Raw genomic sequence first — 13,781 nt, 5'->3', positions numbered from 1 at the left:
TTAGCCTTTCCTGATACTCCTCCTCTAGATCAATTCTATTATCTACTCATCGAGCATCATGTACACCCTCTCTTGTAGCATCTTGTTTACTTTCATTTGTGTGAGCACTGTAAGTTCCAAAAGAGCCAAAAACCATGTATTTTTCCCCTTGCTAGATCTTTAGTAACTGAGTGCCAGATGTAAAGTAATTATTCAACCAAACTCTGTTAACTGATGAATTTAACTGCTTGCCCTCCTTGAAAATGTTGTGGCCCCCAGTGTAGCAGTATCCGGTTCAACCCTTAAAAAGCATTGTTTTGGGGGCACCTGGGTGCCTCAGTGGATTAAAGCCTCTGCCTTCAACTCAAGTCATGATCTTAGGGTCCTGGGATCGAGGCCCACATCAGGCTCAGCAGGGAGCCTGCTTTCTCCCATCTCTCTCTCTCTCTGCCTGCCTCTCTGCCTACTTGTGATCTATCTGTCAAATAAATAAAAATCTTAAAAAAAAAAAAAAGGCACTGTTCTTAATACTCTTGATCTCAGCTCAGGTCTTGATCTCTAGTTTTTGAGTTCAGGCCCCATGTTAGGCTCCACACTGGGTATGGAGCCTACTAAAAGAAAAGCATTGTTCTTGGATCTTTCCTCTTCATTTCATCTTCTGTATAAGCAGGGATTGTTCTTTTCTTTGTTCAGAAGCCTTTAATTCACTTTACCTACTGAGATAAATTTCAAATTTTTAACTTGCCATTTGAGGCTCTGTGTAATCTGACCCCGATATTATAAAAATGAAACTAGCCAAGTTGTATTCTTCCTACTCTCCAAATTAACATTACCCTTAGGAGCCATCTTTCTATTCATTCAGTAAGTACTTTTACTATGTTACCAGGTAATGATCAAGGTCAGTACTATCAAGGAAAACTTTCTATTCGACTGTATATCTCTTCTGTTGTAGGTATAATCTGTTCTCTCTATACTCACTGGTTGCATATGACTGTTAAGCCCTTGAAAGTTGACTGTTGAGCACTTGAAATGTGAATAATGCTGAGGAACTAAGGTTTTTTATTTTGGTTAAATCTTATTAGCCATGTCTGGTTAGTGGCTCCAGTATTGGATAGTGCAGATCAAAGGAATGGAGCACATGTTATCTGCCCTCATGGGGTTCATGCCCTGGTATGGAGATGGTCAGTAAATAAACTGTATCAGATGGTGATACATTATGCAGGAAAATAAAATTAGGTAAACAGTAGGAGATGTATATGTTGGGAAGGAGCAGAAAATGTTGTTTATGTAAGATAGAAAAGGTACTGGCAAACTGACATTTGAGCAGAGATATGAAAAAAGTGAGTGTAAGCCATGTGGATGGGTATATTTAGAAGTGTTCCAGAGATAGAGAATAGCACGGACAAAGGACCTGAGGAAGGAGTGTGCTTACCTTATTCTAGAAATAGCAGAGACTGGTGTGTCTAGATTGAAGTTACAGGGTAGAGCAGCCAAGGACCAGAACAGGAAGGGTTTTATTGGCTGTTAGGGAGACTTAAGCTTTTGCTTTGTGAAACAAGATGCCATTGGAGGGTTTCAGCAGCTGAAATTCATGACCCTGGTCTTGAAGAGAATTACTCTGATTATTGTATTGAGAATAGGTATATACCTACATACTTGGAATGTCCTTTTGGACAAAGGACATTTTACATATTAAAATTTTTTCTCTTCTTTCAGATCTTAATTCAGAAATTACCTCTTCTGCTTGCTTTTCCTAAGCCTTATCCTATAGAAGTGATTTTTCTTTTTCACTAGTATTCATGTCCGTATGTTCATAGTCCTATATATGTTCATTTTTTTCTGTAGACTATAAATTCAACAACGGTGATTGTAGCTAGTATACACACAGTGCTCCTAGTTATTGGTTGAATGAATGGTACCTCTAGTTACAACTAAAATCATGGGAACAGTTTTTTTTTTCTTTTTTTAAGATTTTATTTATTTATTTGACAGACAGAGATCACAAGTAGGCAGGGAGGCAGGCAGAGGAAGAGAGAGAGGGATGCAGGCTGAGACCCTGGACCCTGAGATCATGACCTGAGCCGAAGGCAGAGGCTTTAACCCACTGAGCCACCCAGGCGCCCCATGGAAACAGTTTCTTAAATTATAACACGAAATGATACTTTGATGAAAATGTTGCTCTATAATTGCTTTTATAAGCAGAATTACATCAAAATGCAGTAATAAAAAAAAAGAGCATGGTGTCCAAACCATTTACCCATATTCACTCATTTAATCCTCTTACAAACCTGTGAGTTGGTATTATCAGCACTATCTTCTGGATGGGAAACGGAGACAAATAGTGGTTAAGTAATTTCTACAAAATTACAGAGCTTGGATTTAGATTTGTGCAACCTGGCCTTACTAAACACTGTTAATTTTTTTAGTAGATCATAGACCTACTAAACAATTTTGGGAGCCAACAGAACATTGCCAGCTATTAGCAACATTTATTCTAAAAATTCTAACATTCTGACTTAACTACTGTTCTATTACTTGTGAAACAAAACTATGCAAAATTCTGATGTTCATTAACCTATTTTTAGAATATACATCATTATGTTAATCCATTTAATTCATTTTTTTCATAACAAGAGATAGAGTAATGACATATCAATATAAACATACCATGGGAACAAACTTTGTGTTTTTCCCTTGTTTAGGGCCTGTATATCTTTGGGATCAAGAACTCGAGCCATTGGAAATGCAGCTAAGAGCCAGGTAAATTGTTAATGTAGATGTTTTGACTTACAGGAAGAACTTAATGGAATCTTGGTAACCAAGCTCCCACTTTACTAGTTAGTGAGAAAAGAGAAGGAGAGAAATTTGACAGACTTGAATAACTTTGTATTTTAATAGGTATATTTTGCTTTGGGGTTGTAAAATATTTCTTATATTTTATTTTTTAAAAAGTCTTATTTAGTTGTGAAGTTAGGGTGTATGACATCACTTTTTCCCCTGTATGGTCACTTTTCTATGAGGTATCCTATCTAGAATGTACACTTCCAACAAATAAGCAATGTCTTTGTAAAAGAAGGTGGGAAAGATGGAAGAACTAATTTCCAGAGTAACCCAGTGTGGCTACTTTTGCTTGGAATCTGCTTAAGTGTTCGTATTACTAAGCTTCCAAAGTGCTTTTAAGTAGAACATTTACTTTTAACGTTTTTTGTTAGAGGTTCATTTTCCTCAGACTTTATTTCCCTGATCCAAAAGCCCTTAACAATTACTTCTTATATTTTAACGTGTAGCTGGGTCTTCTTTTTGTCATAAAATAACTTTAATAGGTCTTTTTTCCCTCCTGACTTTATGGGAATAATTAATTGACTCATTTATCGAGGAATTTTTGCTTAAGACTTTCCTCAAGGTTGTCTTCCAATTGGCCTTTATGAAAATGTTATCTTTTACACTTTCATATTGTACATTAACACATGTTGAGTTTGTGCCAAAATGACTTCTTCACTAAAGTTTACATCTTATATTCTGTGTGATCTTCTAAGCGTATCACAGATAAGAGTCTCTATAAAGAATGCAAACTAAAGTTATTCCTCCTAAAGAGACCAATGTGGTAATTCAGCATCCCTGTAGCTTTCATCTTGTAACTTGTAACTGAAGAGCAAGATCTGTTTGACTTTAACTAAGAGGGCAGCAACTAGATCTCAATATTGTGTATAGTTTGAGCTAGATGTTCTAGTTAAAAAATTACTTTGGTAAAATACAAGCCATTTGCAAATTCAGACACTTTAACTTTGTGTCATGCTACACGGAAGGAATTTAAATTTACCAGCCTAGAAGCACTTCTCAACAGTAAGAAATTTCATTCTCACTACATGGGAAGTTTCACAAAGAACTAGATATTAAGAGGAAAAGAAAAAGGGGGCAATGTGGAAGAGTGTTTCAATAAAAACATAGGAATGAAAGTGGAAGAAAGAGAAGGCAAACGTACTAATTCACTAAAGCAAAAGGTGAGGAAAACCAAACAGATGAACTGTAGATAGATTTTCACTGTATTACTTGAAAAGTTTTACATTTTTGTTCTTTCTTTTTTGAAGACATTAATTTTGAGTCTACATTCCTAGGATAGGAAGAGAATTTGTGGAGCAATATATAAGATGCATACATTCTTATTGTATAATTTTACGGTCAGCTGGAAGCCAGACAAATGATTGTGTATAATTCTAAACTTAAATGTGTAGGATAAAGAGACTCGGTGGTCTTAAATATTAGCATAATGTTGATTTTGCATTCATTAAATATCAATAAATAAAAGTGTTTGCTGCCAACAGATAGTCACAAATGTAAGAAATACAATTCATGGCTTCAAAAAGCTTCACGGGCGATCATTTGATGATCCCATTGTGCAAACGGAAAGGATCAGGCTTCCTTATGAACTGCAGAAGATGCCTAATGGAAGTGCAGGAGTTAAGGTAAGCTTCTCAGAGTACAAATATATTTAAATTCAAGAAACCAAAATAATATTACCTGTTTATAATTTTTTTCCACTAGACCTAGTACTTATGTACCAATATTCAGCTTTTGTAGGAAGCTTTAGTGAGTGCCCCTAGATAATTTTTAAAATCCAGACAATACTTTGATTGTCAAGAAAAAATTATTTGAAGAACTTTTAGAAGTGAACAGTATTTAAGCAATAAAGGCAGAGGCATACGTGATTTGGAAAAATAGACTGCTTAAGTATATTAATTGTTATATTAAAGCAAACTCTACTTCCAAATAAGAGATGGATTCTTGATTTTTAATTCTACATCCTGAGATGGTAAGTTATAGATTGGTTAACAAAAACATGGTAGCCTTTCTGTTTTTTACCTCAAAACAAAGTTACCATATGACCCAGCAGATTCCCTCTTCATTATATAGACCAGAGAATTGAATAATGTGTGCACACAAAAACTTGTACCTGATTTTCACGATAGCATTGTTCATAATAGTCAAAAAAGTAGGAACAGTCCAAGTATTCATCATCTGATGAGTGGTTAAATGAATTGTGGTACCTGTACAATGGAATATTTAGCCATAAACTGGAGTGACTTCATAGAGATGAATATGGCCACATAAATATACATATATACACTTAAACACACATATGTTGTGCTGCTTGAGAAAAGCTCTTCCAGAGTTTAGTGTTACAGAATAAAATTTGGTTCACTAAGGACACAGAAGTAAGACATAACTTTTTCTTCAGTAAACTAAATGTAGTTATTATATGGGTTCCAAGGTAACTTTATATTGCTCATAAATTTATTGGTTATTATAAAAGGGCTTAAATGTTAAAAAAAAAAAAATATGTATAAAAGGGCTTAATTATCTAAAGCACACATCTTCCAGTATTTCTTCATCAAGAAGAATTGTAAAGTTCCCTTTTGTGTGCTTAAACCTGTGTATAAGATGAAGTGGTTATTTGGTCTAAAAAACATAATTTTGAAATTTCATGTATACATCTCTAATATTTAACTTAATGATTATTCCTAGAAACCTTGGAATAATCGATAAAGTACCTCTTTTTTTAATAAGAAATTTTCTTTCCTGATACTCTAATTTCCTCTTCCTAAAACTGTATGACTAAATCTTACATTTTAAGGTCATAAGAGTTCTAACTTTCAAAAGAAGGATTATTTGATCTTTTTCTCTCTCAATATATGCCTGGAAAGTGAATGTTAAAAATTGCTTTTGTGAGAGGCATGTGGGTGTCTCAGTTCGTTAAGCATCTGCCTTCAACTCAGGTCATGATCTCAGTCCTGGGATTGAGCCCTTCATCAAGCTTCCTGCTCAGTGGGGAGCCTCCTTCTGCCCCTTTCCCCCTGCTTATGTGTACACTAGCACACACTCTCTTTTACAAATTTTTTTCTTTTTTTAACTTTTTTCTTTTCGAAAAATTGCTTTTGTGAAAAGGAGAGATTTAAGGCAGGAAGACATTTTTTAGAACAATTTGGTTATATTACTACGTGTAAGTCACTTGAATTTTATAAACGAGAGGTGGTAATACTAGTATAATCTTTTTCAGAATATAACTTCCTTGAGCAAAGATGGTCTTTTTCGCTGTTGTTGGTCTATCATGTATGGAGTAGATCCTCACAGAATCATATTGGATGAATAAAAGACTCAATAAATATCTCAACTTCTGGTTTTAGGTGCGGTACCTAGAAGAAGAGAGACCTTTTGCAATTGAGCAAGTTACTGGAATGCTGCTGGCTAAACTTAAAGAGACTTCAGAAAATGCTTTGAAGAAACCAGTAGCAGACTGTGTGATTTCAGTAAGTTTACTTAACTACTTTCAAATTGCACCTTCCAGTATATTAACATTCTATTGAAATATTTTTCTTCCCTTTTCTTTACTCTTTCTGATTTTAATTAGTTTAAAAAAAATTTTATGTTAAAAAAAAAAACACCTTATTTGGTAAAGTTTAGGATTGAGTTAGTTTCCTAAAAAGTCAGTATGATAATCTGTGAATCTTAAAAAAAAACAAACAGTGTATATGATTAGTGACTGCCGTACCTGCCAGTAATTCCTCAGAATCTTTCCTGGTCACTCTTAACTTTCCACCTGTAGGGACCTTAACATTCCATGGCAAAATTGAAAATTCCCATTTGGGAATTTGAGATTATATATATTTGTATATTTTGTATCAGAAAGAAAAAATATTTTTTTAAATGAAAAATTGGATATATTTAACATGCTATAGTTTCAGAAATTTTGACATATGTTTACACAAAACCATCATCAATAATTATCAGTATTATAAACATATTTATCACCCCCCCCCAGAATCCCATTGTATCTCCTTTAAAGTAAAAGTTGTTTAGGTATAAGGTGTGTAGCATGATCCTTTGACATACATATACATAGTGAAATGATAATGATTACTGCAATTGAGCAGTAATCATTAATTAATCATTAATTAATTAATATACCCATCTCAAGTACTATTTTTGTGTGTGGGGCAAGAACACTTAAGATCTACTTTCTTAGCAGATTTCCAGTATATAATACACTATAACTAACTCTAGACACCATATGCTATATATTAGATTTTTAGAATTTATTCATCCTACATAACTGAAACTTTGTAATCTTTGGCCAGTATCTCCCCATTTCCCCCACCTCCTTGCTCCTGGTAACCACCACTTTACTCTCTTGCTTCTATGAATTTAACTTTTGTAGATTCCACATATAAGAGAGCATGCAATATTTTTCAAAAAGAAAAGGTCTTTAAGGATTCATAGAACATTTCATCATTTATCTTTTGAGATCCCATTATATACTGATAATTTTTTAAAGTTACATGTTGTCACTTAAATGTGAGTATGTTTCTAATATTATTAAACTTCTCTACCTAATTTCAACAGTCTCCTGTCCTCAGAAAAATAGAATTAGATTATAAACTCCACTGGAATTTAGTAATTAGATTATTATAGGTATTTAGAATTTTTTGAATGAGAGGAAAAATAATAGAGCTTTAATATTTTCTATTCTGACCATTTAATAATAGCAAATACTAGAGTTTACCTTTGGCCAGGCAATGTTGCAGGCATTTCATAAGTACTAACTCATTTAATCCTCAGAACCGCCCTATGAAGGTAGGATATTTTTAACTCCAGTTTTATAGATTAAAAAGCGGACACACAGAAGTTAAATAACTTGCCCCAAATCAACAGAGCTAATGAGTTGTAAGCCAGAATTCACACCCCTGTATTTCATTCCCAAGCCTCTGCCTATAACTCTTCCCTTGTACTACCAGTTGAAAGTATACATCATAGGGAGTTTGGTTTTAAAATCCATCTTAAATTCAAGTTCATTGACTATACTTGATAATACTTTCACATCAGTAGTTAATATTAGGAATGGATAAGGAAGATGTGGTCCGTATACACTATGGAGTATTATGCCTCCATCAGAAAGGATGAATACCCAACTTTTGTAGCAACATGGACGGGACTGGAAGAGATTATGCTGAGTGAAATAAGCAAAGCAGAGAGAGTCCATTATCATATGGTTTCACTTATTTGTGGAGCATAACAAATAGCATGGAGGACATGGGGAGTTAGAGAGGAGAAGGGAGTTGAGGGAAATTGGAAGGGGAGGTGAACCACGAGAGATTATGGACTCTGAAAAACAACCTGAGGGTTTTGAAGGGGTGGGGGGAGGGAGTTTGGGGGAACCAGGTGGTGGTATTAGGAAGGGCAGGTATTGCATGCAGCACTGGCTGTGGTGCAAAAACAATACTGTTATGCTGAAAAGAAATTTTAAAAAAAGAAAGTTAATGTCAGAAGAGAGCATGATGAACATTTTGGCCATTATTTACTTTGTAGTTAGTGTGATAGACACATTGTGAGCTATATAAGGGGAAGTATTTTCTCTGTTTTATGCACTGTTATATCCCTAAGTGGTTAGAAAAGTACTGGTTACATAAGTGCTCAATGAGTATTAAATGAAGTCTATATTAGAATTTGGATTTTTGTCAGAAGGATAATAGCAAAATCAGGATAAACAGTTTATCAAAATTCAAGTTCTTTTCCTGTTGTTAGTATCTGTTAAATGAAATTTCTGACTTCAAAAAGCAATAAAATTGGAGACAACTTACTTAAAATTGGAAGAGCTTCAAGTCATTTTGTACATGAATGTACTTAATTAGCTTTTTTTTAAAAAGATTTATTTATTTAAGGGAGAGAGCATGCAGTACCCATGCACACACAGGGGGAGGGCGAAGGGAAGAGCTGACTCCCTCTGTCAGGACCCTATCCCAGGACCCTGAGATCATGACTTAAGATCAGCCTAAGTCAGATACTTAACCAACTGAGCCACCCAGGTATTCCTACTTAATTAGCTTCTCAGAAATCTGTCTGTAGACAAAAATCAAAGTTTGACAGAACTAAGTATATGTAAATCTTAAATGTCTCAGTTATCTTTTAATAAAATCTTTAATTAACATTAATTAAACATATAGTGGTTTTTGGTGATTTTAAAAGAAGCACTTCTCTTCATAAGTCCCCTGTAATATAGGTACCCCCTCCCTTTGAGATGATAGGCACTGCAAACCTTGGGTTTTATATTCTCCTAGCTAACATATACCTACACAAAAATCATGCTATACATGTCCTTTTTTCTAATCAGTATTGATACTCTTCCATGACCATTCAGATCTGCCTGATTCTAACAGCCACGTAGTATTCCATTATATGGAAATACTAAGATATATTGTTAATAGCTACTGGATATCATTTTAACAGTCTTGGGCTTTCAATTTTTCATTATTAAAGATGAACAAACTTTTTTTTTTCCATAGAGCAGACCCAACACAAGAAGGATTTAGATGAACATAGTTTGGAAATCTTGAAGTATAATTTCATCTTATTAATTGCTTTAAATTTGTGTTCAAACTTAGATAAACACTTTATGGTATAGAAATTGCCAAAAAGAAAACTAGTGTTTTTTTTCTTGTTTATTTAATTAGAACACCATTCTTTGCCTTAAGCCCTACACAAGTTTTAGAGCAGTTATTTTACGTTTTTAACTGATGAAATGTTTAAAATCTATTACATCAAACTAATATATTTTAATTACTGTTTTAAAATACCAGATTCCTAGCTTTTTCACTGATGCTGAGAGAAGATCTGTGATGGCTGCAGCCCAGGTTGCAGGTTTAAATTGTTTAAGGTTGATGAATGAAACTACTGCAGGTGAGCACTTTGCAGTTTGAAAATCACTGTCAGAAAAATACTGTTCTGGTTGTTTTTGTTTTAATATAAAGCATTTATCTTTTTAAAACTTACTGTGTACTAGCTCTTTTAACCTTTAGTTTTGTAGTACAGTATTTTGCTAAAAGTTAAGTATGTCTTATATTTGCTGTAAGAATTGTATATAGCAAATGATTCTAAAGGAAAAATAAAAACAGTAACCAAATTATAAAAAATTAATTGACTTTGAAGACAATATAATTTATATTACTCTCTATGAAAGTGCAGTATCAAAAGGACTTATGTTTTGTTTTCCAAGAGATTGCTATCCTGATACTAATGTAATTTCTTTGTTCTTACACAGTTGCACTAGCATATGGAATTTATAAACAGGATCTTCCCCCACTGGATGAGAAACCAAGAAATGTAGTATTTATTGATATGGGACATTCTGCCTACCAGGTCTCCGTTTGTGCTTTTAACAAAGGAAAACTTAAAGTAAGTAAATAAATGATTTGCTATATGTAAGTTTAATGGTTAAGAGAGCATGTAAGACAATATAGAGAACCTTAGTGCCTGGGTTTAAATCCTGGCTCGGCCACTTAAAAACTGTGACCTTGAGCAAGTTACATACTCTCCTTAAATCTCAGGTTTGCCACCTGAAGATAGTATCAGTAATTACCTCAGAATTTTTGAGGAAAAATTAGTTTTAATGTATGATAAATGCTTGGAATGCCTTATAATAGATACTGTAATTTGTATTAGCTGTTTCTATTGTCAAGGTGTTAAGTCACCTACAGGGAGCTTTAAGTACATTACTATCCATAAATATATTTAGGAAAAATTTTCTAAAATGATTCCCTTTGGGTTTTTTTGTTTTTTTGTTTTAAGATTTTATTTATTTATTTGACAGAGATCACAAGTAGGCAGAGAGGCAGGCAGAGAGAAAGGGAGGAAGCAGGCTCCCCGCTGAGCAGAGAGCCAGATGTGGGGCTCGATCCCAGGACCTTGGGATCATGACCTGAGCTGAAGGCTGAGGCTTTAACCCACTGAGCCACCCAGGCGCCCCCATTCCCTTTGTTTTATAAACTTTCCTTATCCAGGAGTTCTAATTATAATTTTCTAGAATGTGGCATCATTTAGTTCTGTGTGCTTATCTTATAGTTTGTATTTGATTTTACATTCATTTTTACATTGGTCATCTTATCATCTTGTCTCTCATCATCAGTCACATATGTAGAAGTTACTTAGAAGATGAAATACTATCCAACAGACCTTTTAGAGCCTTTTGTCTCACAGTTTATAGTAACATCCCACAAGGGTAATGACTTATAATGAATATAGGATAGTTTTCTGTAAATTGGTTTAATCTGTTGTTTAGTTTTGAATTTTAACTTAAGAATATTTTCCTCCCTTCCTTTTTAGTAGATGCCTTCAAGTAGCCATATCTGTGGCCCTTCTGTCCAGAAGGGTGCATGTTTGCACTAGTCACATACTAACATAGTTTTGCAGTTAATTTTGTGTGGTACTGGTCCTAGCAAGAAGTTGATCCATGAATTCTCCATACTAGTTTGTGGGCTGATAACCCAGTCACATTATGTTTACAACTTTCTGTAGGGTTTACTATTGTTCTATCACACATTCTTGTGAAAAAAACCTGAGGAGCCACACCAACAGTGGGGTTTCTATTTTTTAAGTGACTAGTATAAGTAGACATTTGTGTCCTCTACCTTGGAGAGAGAGACTAGATATCTTGCTCCTGCATTTTCAAGAGGTATGATGTTCAAGTTCTGTGACTTTTATACTACTCTTTGATCCATCCACTAGCTGGGGCTCATTGGTCAACAAGTTTATTATATTATTAATTTTTGTTTCTTTTCTTCACTTTCTTGTGTTTTATTTTTTGGTTTTTCATGTATTCTTTTGCTCTATGTTTTTATAAAAATGGTATAAAAATGGCTTGGCTTTTTTTTTTTTCATGGTAGTTAGAAGGCCTAATTCCTGACCTGAAAATTGACCAGTTGTGCTGTTTTAGATTGAATCTTTGAATTGGCTTTTCTTGGCTGTTTTGTTTTGATTTCATGCTTTAGAACTGTTCTTTTGCTCTCTTAAACTTGGTTTTTGGCCTGTCTGTTCAGTGTTGTTATAGAATCAACGGATATGAGATAGCGAAGTTTTAATTATAACTAAATTATTCAGAAATAGAATTAATTATAATTATGGTATATGGATCTGCAACCCAAAATAGATAATTCAGAATGGGTAAGTATGTTTTAAATATAAGTGATAATTAGTATAAGTGATAGCTAGTTTGACACCCCTTTTTGACAAGATTTTTGCCTTTAACTTTATTTTTATTTTAAAAGTTGGTTTTTACCTTTTTGAAAGCATTTATATTTCTGAAAATTCAGTTCTGGTTTTTTTGGTTAAACAGGTCTTGGCTACCACCTTTGATCCATATTTGGGTGGCAGGAACTTTGATGAGGCTTTAGTAGACTACTTCTGTGAGGAGTTCAAGACCAAATACAAGATAAATGTGAAAGAAAATTCTCGGGCTTTGTTGCGTTTGTATCAGGAATGTGAAAAACTGAAGAAGCTGATGAGTGCAAATGCATCAGATCTTCCACTGAACATTGAGTGTTTCATGAATGACCTTGATGTTTCTAGTAAAATGAACAGGTACCGTGTATGTTTTCAATTTAAGAAGTGTTGGCTTATTTTATGTTTAGATCATGTCTGATATTTTTCATCCTGTTTAGAAGATCTACTTGAATTTTATATCCTAAAATGATGAATTTTATTTAATTTTTCCACAGGGCTCAGTTTGAACAGTTATGTGCTTCCCTCTTCTCCAGAGTTGAGCCACCATTAAAAGCAGTAATGGAACAAGCTAGTAAGTGTAAATTACTGGACTAACCATCAAAATTGTATTATGGCATTAATTCACTTGAATGGGGTAGGAAATAGTAAAAGCGATGAAAACTTTCATTTGTTTTTTGAAGATTTTTAGCTTTCATTTTAAGATTTTTTATTTTATTTACTTGACAGAGAGAGATCACAAGTAGACAGAGAGGCAGGCAGAGAGAGACGGGGAAGCAGGCTCCCTCCCGAGCAGAAAGCCTGATGTGGGGCTCAATCCCAGGATCCCGGGATCATGACCTGAGCCAAAGGCAGAGGCTTAACCCACTGAGCCACCCAGGTCCCCTTTATCTCTCGTTTTAGAGAAGGAGATTTTAGCTTCATTCATAAGAGTAAAGGCGCTATGAATCTGGGTTTATAAGACTAATTCCTGACTTATGTTATTGTTTACATCATAAAACTAACATTAGTTATATTTGGAGGTGTTTATATGTAAGTATCCTTTAAAGTCTAAATGAGAAAAAAGTAGAAATGGGACATGATTGCTTTTTGTTAAGGTTTTTGGTAACCAGTACTTTCTATGGGTATTTGTGAGGTGAAAATTAGAAAATTGAAGGAATTTGGAGAGCCCATGAGGTACTTGTCTGTTCTTATTGTCACTCTGTCATCTGGACCAAGTGCAGTGCTTGACGCATGGATAGTTAATATTTATTAAGTTTTGCCTTTTTCTAAAGTTTGTTTTTATCTTCCTTCTATTTAGTCTTGTTTTTAGCAAAAACGAAATCAATTTTTTTTTAAAGTAATTTCCAAGGTCTTTTGGTCACATTTTAATAAAGACTATCGTATTTTTCTCAATTAAAAACATTTTGTTTTCCAGACTTGCAACGTGAAGACATAAGTAGTATAGAAATTGTAGGGGGAGCAACTCGAATTCCTGCCGTGAAAGAACAAATCACTAAATTCTTTCTTAAAGACATAAGTACCACATTAAATGCTGATGAAGCTGTTGCAAGAGGATGTGCATTACAGGTATTATTATTTAATAATCCCCCTCTTTTTTACAGGGTATTTTTTTTTGCCAGAAATATGGTGATAAGCCTAAAGGGACCTTTTAATAATATTTGTTCGAACCACTTGTCAATAGGCTAAAAATAAATTAAAATTATTTCTGATAAGTAAGTCTTGCATTTTTCCAATTTGTTTTTAAACTGTCATAG

At 34.0% G+C, this 13,781-nt stretch overlaps 2 protein-coding genes across 3 annotated transcripts in view; one reads left to right on the top strand and one right to left on the bottom strand.

Annotated features, from left to right (window-relative positions):
- LOC309863077 (uncharacterized protein) overlaps positions 1–13,781 on the bottom strand; it is a 185,611-nt gene that overhangs the window by 106,212 nt on the left and 65,618 nt on the right. The window lies entirely within an intron of this gene.
- The window catches only part of HSPA4L (heat shock protein family A (Hsp70) member 4 like), a 48,045-nt gene that overhangs the window by 11,194 nt on the left and 23,070 nt on the right, over positions 1–13,781 (top strand). For both annotated transcript variants that reach the window (XM_082727562.1, XM_082727563.1), the window contains exons 3-10: positions 2,682–2,739; positions 4,302–4,442; positions 6,162–6,284; positions 9,609–9,708; positions 10,070–10,203; positions 12,140–12,384; positions 12,522–12,598; positions 13,442–13,593. In XM_082727562.1, the coding sequence (XP_082583688.1) occupies positions 2,682–2,739; positions 4,302–4,442; positions 6,162–6,284; positions 9,609–9,708; positions 10,070–10,203; positions 12,140–12,384; positions 12,522–12,598; positions 13,442–13,593 (1,030 nt within the window). The remainder of the gene's footprint in view (positions 1–2,681; positions 2,740–4,301; positions 4,443–6,161; positions 6,285–9,608; positions 9,709–10,069; positions 10,204–12,139; positions 12,385–12,521; positions 12,599–13,441; positions 13,594–13,781) is intronic.

The sequence above is a fragment of the Mustela nivalis genome (genome assembly GCF_964662115.1).
Source record: "Mustela nivalis genome assembly, chromosome: 4".
Classification (NCBI taxonomy): domain Eukaryota; kingdom Metazoa; phylum Chordata; class Mammalia; order Carnivora; family Mustelidae; genus Mustela; species Mustela nivalis.
Note: the sequence above shows the minus strand (reverse complement) of the source record. Positions and strands in the feature narration are given on the sequence as shown.